Source organism: Hippocampus zosterae, chromosome 4 (assembly GCF_025434085.1).
Source record: "Hippocampus zosterae strain Florida chromosome 4, ASM2543408v3, whole genome shotgun sequence".
Classification (NCBI taxonomy): domain Eukaryota; kingdom Metazoa; phylum Chordata; class Actinopteri; order Syngnathiformes; family Syngnathidae; genus Hippocampus; species Hippocampus zosterae.
In genome coordinates, this window is record NC_067454.1 from 26641415 (window position 1) to 26658547 (window position 17133).

General features: G+C 44.1%; 1 protein-coding gene across 2 annotated transcripts in view; it reads right to left on the minus strand.

Moving 5' to 3' along the window:
* The window catches only part of cars1 (cysteinyl-tRNA synthetase 1), a 34675-nt gene that overhangs the window by 2419 nt on the left and 15123 nt on the right, over positions 1-17133 (minus strand). For both annotated transcript variants that reach the window (XM_052063897.1, XM_052063896.1), the window contains 11 exons: positions 9839-9951; positions 9607-9735; positions 9368-9497; positions 4950-5053; positions 4743-4840; positions 3153-3342; positions 2860-2928; positions 2073-2154; positions 1849-1929; positions 1458-1525; positions 89-148 (listed from right to left, as the gene is read on the minus strand). In XM_052063897.1, the coding sequence (XP_051919857.1) occupies positions 89-148; positions 1458-1525; positions 1849-1929; positions 2073-2154; positions 2860-2928; positions 3153-3342; positions 4743-4840; positions 4950-5053; positions 9368-9497; positions 9607-9735; positions 9839-9951 (1124 nt within the window). The remainder of the gene's footprint in view (positions 1-88; positions 149-1457; positions 1526-1848; positions 1930-2072; positions 2155-2859; positions 2929-3152; positions 3343-4742; positions 4841-4949; positions 5054-9367; positions 9498-9606; positions 9736-9838; positions 9952-17133) is intronic.

A 17133-nucleotide genomic window follows, 5' to 3' on the forward strand; every position in this document is an offset into this window, starting at 1 on the left:
AAAAGCCATGAACAAACAAATATATGTGAGAGTTTGAGTCACTGTAAAGGATATATTTTTTCATGAGCTTGAAGGGATCAAAACCTACCTCCAGTTCTTCTTTCTTCCTGGCGGCCTCCTCTTTCTTCCTCTGCTTCTCTTCCTCCAGCTGCAAAAACAACAGTTCACACCTTCAGTCTTGTTTTCAAATACACTACATCAATTTTGGAGCCTCTTATTCACCCAGATGCCACAGCGACAACGTCGGTTGTTTCGGGAGGCAAATACAGAAGGGTTCTCGGATGGCTTCACTCTTGAAAACAAACCTGAGGCGAGCAGCATGCTTCGGAACTTCACTCCCTCATTACCTCAAGTAGCATTGTGCTTGCCTAAACCGCTGATGTTAATTTAATTCATCAGAAAAAAATTCTTGTTGACAAATACTATAAGCCCATGTATGCCAGCGACATAGGAACACTAGAACAATTAAATGCTCTTCCGTAAGATGGCAGAAGGTAGACTAAACTTGTAGATCCACCAGCTGCCATTCATGAATACAGAATAAGTCATGATTTCAGCTTTGTGTTCACACAAACAGAGCCAGATTTCCTACTGTATTAGCGAGTAAATTGCAACATTGTTTCGGTTTCGTTCATGTGAGGGGCCGTTTCGGCTGTTGCTCATCGTAGTGTGCGTGTGTATGGTTGGACGCCCACTTGTTCATTGTTGAAAATACCTGGCTTATGGTCTTCTACATACATTCTTGCTGCTGGAGGCTGTAAATTTCCCCATTGTGGGACAAATAAAGGATATCTTATCTTATCTTAGTACTGTAGGAGTCAATTCTGTCATTATCATGTTGGTGTGTGACAGTTACAATAAATCTGTCTGAGCAGATGTAAATGTGTGTGTGTGTGTGTGGAAAGGATGCAGTGATGTTTATGTGTGCCCGTGTATGATGTGGCTCTTTACAGTAACGCAGTAAAAAAAAAAAAAAAAAAAAAAAAAAAAAAATAGATCTTAGTCTCTAACTGGTTGGCCACCCCTGAACTAGTGACTTTGACTAGGTTTGCCAGATTGGCATGAGTGAAACAAAACCCCTCTTTATTTTGTCTTTCCTTCCTTAAAAGGCAAATTGTGTCAAAGGGCAGATATCAATCTATCAACAAAATGACTTGCCAAGACATGTCGTTCAAGACTAAGTCAAGTCAATTAAATGCCAAGTCATGTCGGTCTTAAGGTTTTGGCAAGAAAGTTGCAAATCCTAAAAAAGCAACTTGAGTCTCACAAAATAAAGTCATTGATTCGAGTCCCCCATCTCTGCCTACAAGCACTAAGCAGCTACTTACAGTATGTATTTGAGTATCCTGCCCTTTCGTGCTGTGACACATTTTTTCAAATTTGAATAACCGCTCCTGCAAGGGAAGCTTGTGCTCACAATCACACATTGTAATTGAAAAGCTACCGCTGCTCCTTACCTTGACCTTCTCTTCCCTTTCTTTCAGTAAAATCTCCTTGTCCACCAGTTTCACCACGGATGCCAGTCCTGCCACAAAGTCACATTGCATCAGTACATGATAAACGACGCTAATTAGCAGTTTAATAAAACCGAATTTGGGTTCAACTGTCATATTAAAAAAAATATATATTTTATAGGGTGAGAGAAAAGCATAAATACCTAAATACCGGTAATGTACATCGCGCTTCTCTTCTCGTATTTCACTTCTCCAAAGAAAACATGATTCAAATTATTTTTTGTGCATGGCTATTCAGTGCCACCTAAAATGTGTCATTATTGTCAGACCATAAGCATCTGCCCACCATATGATTAAAAAAGGGGTAGACAGACAGACCGCTAGCTAGATTTACCTTCATGATCTTCAAGTCGGACACCCAGCTCCGGTAATGTTACATCACGGACATCATCACAAAGCTGCAGCAACTCCATGACTGGTAAAGAAAAGTTCCAAACAAAAACACACGTTTACACAGCTCTTGAATAAAACTAACACGTTTACACATTGTTTAAGAGTCTCACTTTAAATGTGACAAGAGAATTTCAAAATGGAGCAGAATTTGTTGGGTCTTCTTACCCTTCTGCTCTCTGGCAATTGTTCGGACTTGCTCTCGGAACTTCGAGAGGACTGAAAGGTAAGGCATCACAGTGCTCTCCAACTAGAAAAGACGACAGGAAATAATTCAGCATCTCTTGATCATGAGTAGCCATCATATGAAAACATCAACATGAACAACCGTAGTTTTAAATGTTGTACAGCAATTCATTTTGACACGTTAAATCAAATCCAAGAGATTTGATTCTTAAAACAGTTTTCGCGGACATCAATGACTTCCTGCTGTTTTTCAGCTGGTGAATAACCAGCCGTTGCTGCGGTTGTGAAGAAAGTATGTTACTTTCAAACCACTGTTAATTTCAGATTAACAGAGGTAAGCATGTTAAACAAAAACATCGGAGGGAATCTGAAGACGCCCACACAACCAAATCAGTAAACAAATAAAATATTGTCGTGATATTCCTGTAGTGTCAGTTCCCATGCCAACTACAACAACAAAAGTTGTGTCCAGGCTGCCTAACAAATGTGGTATTATAAATGACTTTGGTCACTAGCACAATGATATGAGGGAAAATATTTAGTTTGGTGGTCCCCTAACTGTTTCAGATACAAGACGCTGTTTCATGAGGATCTGTGTGACTCCTCATGGCAGTGATGTGGTGAAGTTCAATGGCAGGTGATGCACAAATAATTATGAGGCAAACCGAGTGCAGGCCTAACATTTAAAATAGATCTATAAGTGGAAACTGAGTGAGGAATCCTGCAAATATTGGTGGGATAGTGTCCAAAAAAAAATGTTGCATCTTACGTCAACATTCTGTCCTTCTCCTCCAACTGGGAAGCCAATGGGCTCTGATCCTTCAATTGCACCAAATGTCTAGATGACATGGACAACTTTTATGAGAGAGTGTTACATAAACATACAGACCAAACAACAATTTCACACTATCATAATTTGAAAGTAGCAAAATAGGGAGCGCCGATGTGGCGTGACCAATGGGACTTAAAAAAAAGTGAATTGGTCTTAACAATGAAGCATCCTGAAAAATAGAATTTGCAGACAGGTTAAAACGAGCATGACATGCCTTTCGATCTTCTCACCTTGAGCATTTGGGTGAGATACATGGCGATACTTTCCATTAGCATGCGGTTGGGTGCCAGCTTAGCACTTTTCTTGCTGGCGATGTAGCTGTTACTGTGGCTAACCAATTGCCTCATCTCCTCCATGACTGTGCGGGTGTCAATGTTGTCACACAGAGCCTCGTGGATGGCTGACTTCCTGTCGAAAAAGCTAAAGAATACAGACGACACTTGAACAATTTTGAATGATTTGCGACTATCATATTCAATTTGGGGCCTCGTGAGGAAAAACTAACAAACTAACAAACAAATAACCCCCCAACAGTACTCAAGCAAAAACAACTTCCAATATCTCCAAGTCTCAAGTCTAACATACAATTATCTAGGGCCCCTGTCATTTCAATCGCCAAATTTCACAACATTTTTAGCCTGATTTCACCATAACCAACACGCTGTTTGTTATAGCTATGATTGGTAGTAATCCTGCGCATGTTTCTTTCATGCTTGCCGCATCGCATGGCCGCATGCCACGCCGCATCAAGTATTAGAAGAGAAAATTCTCATTAGCACAGAGCTGTGTCCCCACATTATTGCCACTGCATATATTTTGCCAGCAAAGACTGAGTTTCACCTGTCCACATGAGAAGGAAGAGATGAGGAGTGTCAGGAAGCAAAAGGGGTAGAGTTCATCCGATTATAAGACAGGGATTGGCAATGGCTAGTGATGAAAAAAGCGGAATGGGGCGTGGGCTGGACGGGGCGACCAATTACAACAAGTAAGACATGATACACGTCCAATCGCAGGGCTGTTTACAATTGGAAGATGGAAAGACTGATAGGGAGAGCTCATGAAAACGCGACGATAAGGTACCTGACCCCTCTAAAATTTTCAACTGATTTAGACGATTTACAAAATTGATCAATTTAAGAAATAAAACGGCGGATTTCCGCGTAAAATTGCCATCCCTGATAAAAGCACAACAAGATTCTTGACGAATTTCGGCTCCTCTGTGAGCCACGGCTATTTGGAGACCGCTTTGAGGTGTATCTCACTTTTTCCAAAATTCTCAGTACTGCCAAAATATCTGACTCTTTACATCTTAAAATCACTCTGCCGCCAAGTCTCCAATTGGATGCCATATCTGACGCCACAGCAGCACTGTGCCCTTACTAAAAATGTGCCAATTCAGGTGGTACTGTTGCAACTGCAACTTGGACACATTGTAAAACAATAGTAAAACACAAAATCCCAAACAAAAATGATGCTCAACATTTCCGTCAATATACGTTTTACATGAAAAACGACCAAAAAACCCCCTAATAAAAAAAAAATCCAAACTATGAAAAAATATTAATCCTTTAAGTTAGTGTTTATCAGGTTACAGGCTGCGTGAAAGGGATAAAAACCAAACAGAAATACTACACCAAGAAGGTTGTACTTTTCATTGAAACTTGTTTGAGAGAAAATTACTTCATGAACTCCTAAATTGGTGGAGGGGTGGATCAGAACACGAGAGAGCCACATTTTGTCCAGTTTATGACCATTTCTTATCACGACTGACCGATAGAGGATGCAAGCTTCAACATGTGACATTGCCCTCTCTCTCGTACCTTTTATTAAGTGCTACCTCTGCGTCATCCCACTTTTCAAACTGCCCAGTGATGTCTGTAGGTGCACGCATAATATCCTTCACATTTAAGAAGAACTCCTGTTGATCGAAGGGATGAAAATAGCACGTTACAAAATAGCATTCTGGTTTCATTGACGATGAACAGATTTTTTTGGCGCAAAAGATCCATTTGACCTGTATTACATACATTCAGGAACTTCTCGAACTGGACAACTAACTCCATAGTGTTGGGGGAGTAATCCAAGGTGTCTTTCCATGAATGCATCAAGAAAGCTAGACGAAGCTGGCGGGCTGCAATAAGAACCAGAGAGATTAATTAGACTGTTTTTCTTAAGTGCTCTCAACATGTGACAGTAGTAGATTTTATACCAATCTGATTGAATGGATCGAAGCTGGTCAATATTTAGTATTTTATACAAAAATCGGGGATCGATTGTCATGTCAGTTTGGCTGCGATGAAGATGTACAGATTTGCCCATATTTACATACAACTGTTGTGACGTTATAGCTCAACTCGTGTTTGGCATGATCAGTGTTTCCCGTATCCTTGATTATCAAAAGTTTAGTCCGTCTGTCAACAACGGAGCTACTTCTGCTGGTTGTGATTGGCTGGAAATTCACTTAACTTACACAGGAGAGATGATTTTAAATTAAAGAGATGGGACATACTGTAGCCGGTTCTTTTTTTGACATAAATAAAATGTTTTTCTGCCTTTATCATTCTTTGGATTGCACGACTGTCCGTGTTTTATGTTATGCGTCGTGTTTATTATTTTACTTTATGTTAACTGCTTTGTTACAGCTGCAGCTGTTGTGAAAGCGCTATATAAATCAGGATGTATTGTATTAAAAAAAAAGACATGAATTATGGGATGTATTGTATTAAAAAAAAAGACATGAATTATGACTACTGTATTACTTTTTGAAGATAATATTGCACAAAATTATTTTCTTGTCGGTCTAAAAATGCCCTCATTGGGCATCTTCTTCTCACTGGAATTAATATTAAGTTGCATTGGAAACTGGACCAGAGCCAGCTCAGATGTTTAATCAATGGGTGTGTACACGAGACTGGAATTTCATTTCCAACTGAATAGGATGGATGAGTAAAACTTCACCTAAATTGAAAAAAATATATATATATATATATATATATCCAACAAGCTCAGACAGATTAAGATCCTTAAATTGATATAATGCAATATTTTATTTTTCCTTTGTGCGTGTAAATGTCTCAAATGTCCATCCATCCATCCATCTTCTACCGCTTATCCGGGGCCGGGTCGCGGGGGCAACAGCTTTAGCAGGGAAGCCCAGACTTCCCTCTCCCTAGCTACTTCTTCCAGCTCTCCCCGGGGGATCCCGAGGCGTTCCCAGGCCAGCTGGGTGACAGTCTCTCCAGCGTGTCCTGGGTCTTCCTCGGGGTCTCCTCCCGGTGGGACATACCCGGAACACCTCACCAGGGAGGCGTTCAGGAGGCATCCGAATCAGATGCCCAAGCCACCTCATCTGGCTCCTCTCGATGTGGAGGAGAAGCGGCTCGACTCGGAGCCCCTCCCGGATGACCGAGCTTCTCACCTTATCTCTAAGGGAGAGCCCGGACACCCTGCAGAGAAAACTCATTTCGGCCGCTTGTATCCGGGATCTCGTTCTTTCAGTCACGACCCATAGCTCGTGACCATAGATGAGGGTTGGAACGTAGATCGACCGGTAAATTGAGAGCTTCGCCCTTTGGCTCAGCTCCTTCTTCACCACGACAGACCGATACAACGTCCGCATCACAGCAGACGCTGCACCGATCCGCCTGTCGATCTCTCGCTCCCTCCTGCCCTCACTCGTGAACAAGACCCCAAGATACTTGAACTCCTCCACTTGGGGCAAGATCTCCCCCCCGACCCGGAGGGGGCACTCCACCCTTTTCCGACTGAGGACCATGGTTTCAGATTTGGAGGTGCTGATTTTTATCCCAACCGCTTCACACTCGGCTGCGAAACGCTCCAGTGAGAATTGGAGAGCCCTGTTTGAAGGAGCCAACAGCACCACATCATCTGCAAAAAGCAGGGATGCAATACTGAGGCCACCAAAACGGACCCCCTCAACGCTTCGGCTGCGCCTAGAGATTCTGTCCATGAAGGTTATGAACAGAATCGGTGACAAAGGGCAGCCTTGGCGGAGTCCTACCCTCACTGGAAACGATTCCGACTTACTGCCGGCAATGCGAACCAAACTCTGACATCGGTGGTATAGTGACCGAACAGCCCATATCAGGGGGTTCGGTACCCCATACCCACGAAGCACACCCCACAGAACTCCCCGAGGGACACGGTCAAACGCCTTCTCCAAGTCCACAAAACACATGTAGACTGGTTGGGCGAATTCCCACATACCCTCAAGGACCCTGCTAAGGGTGTAGAGCTGGTCCACCGCTCCACGGCCGGGACGAAAACCACACTGCTCCTCCTCAATCTGAGGCTCGACTTCCTGACGGACCCTCCTCTCCAGCACCCCTGAATAGACCTTACCAGGGAGGCTGAGGAGTGTGATCCCTCTGTAGTTGGAACACACCCTCCGGTCCCCCTTTTTAAAAAAGAGGGACTACCACCCCGGTCTGCCAATCCAGAGGCACTCTCCCCGTTGACCACGCGATGTTGCAGAGGCGTGTCAACCAGGACAGCCCCACAACATCCAGAACCTTGAGGAACTCCGGGCGGATCTCATCCACCCCTGGGGCCTTGCCACCGAGGAGCTTTTTAACCACATCGGTGACTTCAACCACAGAGATAGGAGAGCCCACCTCAGAGTCCCCAGGCTCTGCTTCCTCCAAGGAAGGCGTGTTGGTGGAGTTGAGGAGGTCTTCGAAGTACTCTGCCCACCGGTTCACAACGTCCCGAGTCGAAGTCAGCAGCGCCCCATTCCCACTGTACACAGTGATAGTGGTGCACTGCTTCCCCCTCCTGAGACGTCGGATGGTGGACCAGAATTTCCTCGAAGCCGTCCGGAAGTCGGCTTCCATGGCCTCACCGAACTCCTCCCATGCTCGGGTTTTTGCCTCAGCGACCACCAAAGCTGCGTTCCGCTTGGCCAGTCGATACCCGTCAGTTGCCTCTAGGGTCCCACAGGCCATAAAGGCTCGATAGGACTCCTTCTTCAGCCTGACGGCATCCCTTACTGCTGGTGTCCACCAGCGAGTACGAGGGTTGCCGCCACGACAGGCACCAACCACCTTACGGCCACAACTCAGATTGGCCGCCTCAACAATAGAGGCACGGAACATGGTCCACTCGGACTCAATGTCCCCTGTCTCCCCCGGAACATGGGAAAAGCTCTGTCGGAGGTGGGAGTTGAAACTCCTTCTGACAGGGGATTCCGCCAGACGCTCCCAACAAACCCTCACAATACGTTTGGGTCTGCCAGGACGGACCGGCATCTTCCCCCACCATCGGAGCCTACTCACCACCAGGTGGTGATCAGTTGACAGCTCCGCCCCTCTCTTCACTCGAGTGTCCAGAACATGCGGCCGCAAATCCGATGACACGACCACAAGGTCGATCATCGAACTACGGCCTAGGGTGTCCTGGTGCCAAGTGCACATGTGGACACCCTTATGTTTGAACAAGGTGTTCGTTATGGACAATCCGTGACGAGCACAGAAGTCCAATAACAAAACACCACTCGAGTTCTGATCGGGGGGGCCGTTCCTCCCAATCACGCCCCTCCAGGTCTCACTGTCATTGCCCACGTGAGCATTGAAGTCCCCCAGTAGAACAAGGGAGTCCCCAGCAGGAGTACTCTCCAGCACACCCTCCAAGGACTCCAAAAAGGGTGGGTATGCTGAGCTGCTGTTTGGTGCATATGCACAAACAACAGTCAGGACCCGTCCCCCCCACACGCAGGCGGATGGATGCAACCCTCTCGTCCACCGGTGTGAACCCCAATGTACAGGCACTGAGCCGGGGGGCAGTAAGTATGCCCACACCTGCTCTGCGCCTCTCACCGTGAGCAACTCCAGAGTGAAAGAGAGTCCAACCCCTCTCAAGAGGACTGGTACCAGAACCCAGGCTGTGTGTGGAGGCAAGTCCGACTATATCCAGTCGGAACTTCTCTGCCTCACACACCAGCTCGGGCTCCTTCCCTGCCAGAGAGGTGACATTCCATGTCCCAAGAGCTAGCTTCTGCAGCCGAGGATCAGACTGCCAGGGTCCCCGCCCAGCTCGCATTGCACCCGACCCCTTTGACCCCTCCCACGGGTGGTGAGACCATGAGAAGGGGGACCCACGTTGCCTCTTCGGGCTGAGCCCGGCCGGGCCCCATGGGTGTAGGCCCGGCCACCAGGCGCTCGCCAACGAGCCCCACCTCCAGGCCTGGCTCCAGAGGGGGGCTAAAAAAAAACTACAACAAAATATGAACACCAAAAGTACAGTACATGATTTTATTTTTAAGTGTGTTAAATATTCTCTCCAATTATGTGTGCCTTTAAAAACCTCAGGAATTTTATCTTGGGTGACACTGCTGTTGTTTTTGGTGCTCAGTCATCCAATAAAATGACACATGGTAAAAGAAATTGTAAATTTCATTCTGAGAAAAAAGAAAACTAAAAAGATGTACCTGTATTTTTTGCCAAGGCCTCCTTGATGGTGATAAAATTCTTCAGAGATTTTGACATTTTGCACCCTGCAATTGTCAGGTGACCAGTGTGCAAGAAGTAACGGACCCAGTGATCATTCTCAAAGTAAGCCTAAGGAAGAACGAAACCACAAATTGGATCTCTTTGATGATAAGCAGCTGGACATATTTCACATAACCTTCAACATTGATAGGGAAAAAAAAAAAAATTACTGTTGTACCTCAGACTGAGCCAGCTCGTTGTCATGATGGGGGAATCTGAGATCACAGCCACCACCATGAATGTCCATAGACTCCCCCAGCATGGAGCCAGCCATGGCCGAGCACTCAATATGCCATCCAGGCCTTCCCTATTAAAACATTCAAAAGGCCAAAGTCTTTATAGTTTCCAAACTTTGATCAATTGAACATAAAAGGCTCTCAATTAGAAAGCAGAAAGGAGACAATTCTCACCTTTCCCCAAGGAGAGTCCCACGAAGGCTCTCCTGGCTTGGATGCTTTCCACAAGGCAAAGTCATTAGGTGACTTTTTCTCAATTAATTGGTCCGCAGAAATGCTCAGGTCACCTACAAGACAGACAAAAAATAAATACATATATTAAAACACATGAATGATCGAGATCAACCCCCACCCCCCCACCCCCAATACGGTGCCGTAGTTGGCAGCCGTCGGCAGGTGCTCTTCAAGAGCCTTGCTTTTACTTTTATTTTTTGTCATAAATTTTATTTTTTGTCTACGTGGCGCAGCGGTAGCGTGCTGGGCTCATAACCCAGGGGTCGATTGAGCGAAACCATCCTCTGCTGTCTGGACTGCCCACGAGATTCAGAGGGAAGAGGCGGTGGCGGCGGAGGCACGGCACGGCACGGCACGCTCGACCAACAAGGCAGCGCGAGCAAGCGATAGCCAGCCGGCGTGGTTGGGCGAGAGGACGCTTCGGGACTCCGGTGGCGGCGGCGCCGGCAGCCAGAGCTACCACCACTTGAGACCAGCCTGCTGAACGGCTAATCCGGCAGCAGCGGCGGAAAACTTCGAACACTGCGGCGGTTCCGTCAGGGGAGGCCACAGGCTCACTGCCACGTCACCAACTTCCGGGTTGGCACAAAGATCACAGCACACCTCATCAACTAGCTGACAGCTGACTAGCAACAAAACCCGAAAAATGCCGCCCAAACGAGGACAAGATATTAAACAGGACGAAGAATTCATGACCCTTACGCAAGTCAACGAACTACTCACGCAACAAAAAGAACTGTTCACAGCACTTATTCAGCAACAACAGGATCACTTCAAAGGATTTGTAAAGATGATACTGGATTCAACAAACACACGACTCGACAATTTTTCCAGGGAAGTTCAAGAACTGAAAACAAGTCTTAATTTTACCCAAAAGGAGGTTGATGACATTAAAAAACAACAAACGAATGGAACTGACCATTGCAAAGCCATGCAAACTGAAATCTATAAAGTATGTGACAGTATGCTTGTTTTAACTGACAAGATGGACTACTTAGCGGGACAATCTAAAAGAAATAACTAGATAATCGATGGAATATAAGAAAGGCAAGGAGAAACGTGGACCGAAACGGAGGAAAAAGTGCAGAAAATCATCAAGGACCAACTGCAATTAAAGGAGACAATCGAGGTGGAAAGAGTCCACCGCACGGGGAGATACGAATTGGGAAGACCTCGACCAAGACCAGTCGTCGTGAAGTTTGAAAAATATAAGGACAAAACAATGATACTACAGAGAGCAAAATACTTAAAAAGGCACCAAAATTTACATTAATGAAGATTATACAGATACTGTACGTCAAAAAAGAAAAGAATTGCTTCCAAAACTAAAAGCGGCACGTGAAAGAGGGGAAATTGCCTACTTGAGGCACGACAAACTCATCGTCCACCCCCGCACCAGTACTCCAATTCAAAGGGCTCCACTTCAACATGCTGAGAGCTGATTACCACCAGACGAAACTTAATGACTAAATACATATAGGAAACAAACAACACAAACATGGACTTTAAAATCTTTGATTACGCTGAACATAAGACATTCGATCCAGAGAACAACTTGGATCCAGACAATAATTTCTTCAATCATAATCACAGCATCACAAACTCAAAGTATTATACTGATGAACAATTCAACTCAAATGTAGAACTGAAAAATACATTTTCAGTGATACATATAAATAGTAGAAGTCTATACAAAAATTTCACCAAAATCGAAGAATATTTAACTACATTTAATAAATTTACAATTATTGCCATATCAGAAACTTGGCTTGATGATGAAAAAACAAGTGAAATGAAAATTGATGGATATGAAATGTATGCAACTCATAGGGAAGACAAAAAAGGAGGGGGAGTTGCAATATATGTAGATAAAACACTGAAATGCTGCAAAATTGAGAGCTTGACAAACACAACTGAGAATCTAATGGAATGTCTAACTTTGGAAATACACATGAAAAATGCATCAAATGTTATTTTAAGTTGCGTTTATAGGACACCAGGATCTTGTCTAGACACATTTAATAAAAAACTGACAGATATACTGAGTTGTTCTAATGACAAGAAAACACGAATAATATGTGGCGATTTTAACATCAACTTATTAAACCCAAATGGACACAAAAAAACAACAGATTTCATAAATGTATAGCAACGGTCTATTCCCAGTCATTCTGAGACCCAGCAGAATAACAGTGGATACGGCCACATTGATAGATAACATATTTATAAATAAGATTGATCACAAAAAGGAAAGTGGACTTCTCATAACTGATATAAGTGACCATCTACCAGTCTTTGTAGTCCTACACAATTACTTTGCTAGAAAAACACAACCAATAACCCATACATCAGAAATAAGACTCAGAACCCAACATTCCATTGCAGCTTTCAAGCTCGACCTAGACAAGCAAAATTGGTCTGAGGTCTACACAAATGATGATCCAAACACTGCGTTTGAAGCATTTCAGTCAACCATAACCTCCTTATACGATAAACATTTCCCAGTAATTAAAGTCACCAGAAAGTTCAATGGACAAAGTAAGCCATGGATAACAAAAGGCATAGAAAATGCATGTAAAAAGAAAAACACTCTATACAAATCGTTTCTAAAATCCAGAACTAATGAAGCTGAAACAAAATATAAGACTTATAAAAACAAATTGGTAAATATTATAAGAGCTAGTAAGAGAGACCATTTTCATGCATTATTCGAGCAAAATAAAAGCAATACTCAAGAAATCTGGAAAATCTTAAATCATGTAATTAGAAATAACTCTAATAAAGTAGATTATCCGGAGTATTTTATGAAAGACAAAAATACCATTATTGAGGAAACGGCAGAAATAGCAAATTAATTTAATGAATATTTTGTTAATATCGGCAGTAACTTAGCAAAACAAATTCCCGATCCAATAAACTCTTTAGAAATACATAAACGCATAGAAAAAAATCCTTCCACAATGTTTCTTACTGCTGTGAATCAAAATGAAATATTAAATATTGTAAAGACATATCAAAGCAAAAAGTCAACCGACTGTTTTGATATTGATATGTCAATAGTAAAACATTATAGAACGTGTAGTGCGACCCTTTACATATATATGCAACCTGTCATTTAAAGTCGGTATTTTTCCATCAAAAATGAAAACAGCTAAAGTTATTGCAATTTTTAAAAATGGTGAAAGACAATTAATAACAAATTACAGACCTATATCACTGTTACCACAATTTTCAAAAATATTAGAAAAATTATTTGCTCGCAGACTCGATAACTTCATTGATAAACACATGGTATTAAGTGAAAATCAATATGGCTTCAGTGAAAAACGGACCACCTTATTGGCAGCGATGGAGTTTGTGGAAGCAATAGCCACTAATATAGATAGTAAAGAATACACGGTCGGGATTTTTCTAGATCCAAAAAAAGCTTTTGATACTATAGACCAGGTGTCACCAACATTTTTGAGGGTGAGAGCAACTTCATGTGTACCGATTGTGTGAAGGGCTATCAAATTGATACACGTCTGAAATAACATATTTGTCCAAAATACCTTCAATAATATGAGGATGTGTTATTTTTAATACTTGATGATTTAAATTGTCAGACTTTGATCGTGTTTCGAAATGTCTCACAGTACTGCCAATGTTTGCATTTTCAAATCATAATTTCTACTAGCAAATCACAATGTCCAGGCACTGGTGGGCTACTCAAGTGGTCTTCACGGGCTACCTGGTGCCCGCGGGCACCATGTTGGTGACCACTGCTATAGACCATGCTATATTATTGAAAAAATTTGAGAGATATGGTATCAGAGGCACAGCACATAAATGGATTGCAAGTTATTTAGAAAACAGATATCAGTATGTGCAGTTCAAAAACAAAAAATCCAACTTACTGAAGATTATCCATGGAGTGCCTCAGGGGTCAGTGATTGGACCATAACTGTTCATTTTATATATTAATGATATAGTGGTGTATGGGGTGTACGGGAGAGGTAGTACCCTTGAGGGCGATACGGTCGCAGCTGCATTGCTGATGCTTTATAGCTGGTTGATCCCTAACTGGTCCTCACCAACACCCAGCTCTTGTCTATGGCTCCAAGTAGCAGAGTTTCTGCGGCCACACCACGGTAAACTGCTTCGACCGGCAGGCTAAACTAGACAAGGGTAACCGGGGGGTCCTTGGCCCCCTGGTGAAGAGCTTGGAGAGGAGATAGGCACCACCAAGTTTAATCGCCTACTGAAATGTCATGAGGAATAAACAGTCAGGATCACACATGCCGGATCGGTCGAGGCCCGGAAAAACAACGACCGCGCTACCCACTGATTTGCCCCAGGGTGGGGACGACAAGTTTACTACTGGGACAAGAACACCATCAAGTCATCACAGCCTCCCAAGGAGTGATACCGTCATTGGTACATGGAATGTCCGCACACTGTATGCCTGTGGGAAAGTGAAAGAGCTGACCCATGAACTAGACAGATACAGGTGGGACGTCTTGGGAATGGCTGAGGTTAGGTGGACCAGCTGTGGTGAGACCACCACAGAAGAAGGTCACAAGATATGGTATAGTGGAGAGGAATCTAGACACCAACATGGAGTTGGCTTTATTGTCAACAACAGCAAAATTAACTCAGTCATCAGCTGCACGCCTATATCCAGCAGGCTCATCAGCATCCGGATCGCTGCGCGGCCCATGAATATTACCATCATACAAGTGTATGCCCCAACGATGGATTATGATGATGATGCAGTAGAAACTTTTTATGAGGAGTTAGAAAATACCGTCAAGGCAACACCCAAGAAGGACTTTCTCATTGTCCAGGGAGACTGGAATGCCAAAATAGGCACAGACGCACATGAGCACTGGGAAGGGACAGCAGGACGTTTTGGGCTAGGAGAAACGAATGACAGAGGGCTAAGACTTCTGGAATTCGCAAGGAGCCACAAGCTCACCGCAGCCAACACACTGTTTCCACATAAAATCTCCCGCAGAACGACATGGCATTCACCAAATGGTGTGACACACAATCAAATCGACTACATATTCACCCCACAAAGATTCAAGTCAAGCATCAACAAAGCCCAAACCAGAACGTTTCCTGGTGCGGACGTGGGAAGTGACCACGATATGGTACTGCTGACGCTCAGACTCAAACTTAAAACACAAAAGCAACACAGTACACCACGCATCAGGTTCAACTTAGACAAACTGAAAGACCCACAAGTTGCAGGAATATTTGAGGCAAGCATAGGAGGAAAATTTGCAACACTTAACCTACTACAAGACATAGACTCATTGACAGACACTATGGAGAGCATACTCGTAGAAACAGCGACAGAAGTATTGGGGAAGTTTAGAAAGAAAAATAATCCGTGGGTCACAGATGATATCCTTGATTTGTGTGACCATAGAAGGACATTAAAAAGGACCAAGAAGGATGACCCAGAGGCAGCAGAACAGCACACTCTGGTGAACAAAAATATCAGGAAGAAGATGAGGGAAGCGAAGGAGAAGTGGATCACAGAACAGTGTGAAAACATAGATGCAGGGATACGACAGGGCAACAGTAAAGCAGCATACGCCACATTGAAGACACTGACAAAGACACGGCAACATACAGCAACAATAATAGAAGATGGGGACGGTGCTCTGCTAACCGAAAAGACAGCAGTAACCAGAAGATGGACAGAGTACTGCCAGGAACTCTACAATTTCACAATAAAACCCAACCTTAACATAATCACCGACGCCACAAAGACTACCAGCGAAGATGCCGACGTGCCAATACTCCAGGCTGAAGTGGAGGAGGCAGTAAGGAGCCTGCAAATTGGCAAATCACCTGGCATCGACAACATTCCTGCAGAGCTTTGGAAACATGGAGGGCATGAGACAACAAAAGTACTCACACACATCTGTCAAAATATCTGGGTAACCAAGCAATGGCCCCAAAAATGGACACAATCTCTCGTTATTCCCATCCCTAAGAAAGGGAACTCAAGGCAGTGTCAGAACTACAGGACCATCAGCCTGATCTGCCATGCAAGCAAGGTGCTACTACGGATCATCCTGAATAGACTAAAGAGCAGGGCAGAGGAAATCATTTCAGAAGAACAAGCAGGATTCCGACCAAAAAGGAGTACCACGGAGCAGATCTTTAACATCAGATTACTCATCGAGAAACACCTCCAGCATCAACATGACCTTTACCACAACTTCATCGACTTTAAAAAAGCCTTTGACCGTGTGTGGCATGAGGGGCTGTGGCAGGTGCTCCGAAACTACAACTTCAACAATAATCTCATCCAGGTCATCCAATCACTCTACACAAATTCAAGTAGTGCAGTTCTCATTAACAACACTATGGGAGAACTTTTTAAAACATCGATCGGTGTCCGCCAAGGATGTCTTCTGTCCCCTGTCCTATTCAATGTCTTTCTGGAAAACATCATGGACGAGGCCCTTGAAGAGTTCCCCACCTTCATATCCATCGGAGGAAGACCCATCTGCAACCTCCGGTTCGCTGATGACATAGACCTTATGGGAAAAAGCGAAGCTGAACTCCAGGATCTTACCACCAGACTGGAAGAGGTAGCGAGGGCTTATGGCATGGAGATAAGTGCAGAGAAAAGCAAGATACTGGTCAATAGCCACAGTAAAACAACACCAACAAGCATCACATTGAACAGGCAAACCCTGGAAGTGGTTAAGGACTTCAAATACCTTGGGTCCTTTGTGAGTGAGGATGGCAGCTCCACAAAGGAGATTAAAGCAAGAATAGGCATCGCAACATCAGCCATGACAAGACTGGCCAGAATTTGGAGGAGCAATACCATCAGCTTCACGGTGAAGGTCAGGCTGTACAAGTCCCTGGTACTCTCCACCTTACTATACGGCTGTGAGAGTTGGACACTCACAGCAGACACGGAACGCAGGATTCAGTCCTTTGAGAACAAGAGCTACAGAAGGATGCTCCATATATCTTATAGAGAACACCGGACAAATGACTATGTCAGACAGCTAGTCACCACCCTCGCTGGAGAACAGGACCCCGTACCGTCAACGGTAAAACGTCGCAAAATGGCCTGGTATGGCCACGTTACAAGGCATACCTCGCTATCCAAAACCATCCTACAGGGGACAGTGGAAGGGAAACAGAGAAGAGGCAGACAGAGAAAGTGCTGGATGGACAACATTAAGGAATGGACTAACTGCAGCTTCCAGACCCTGCTA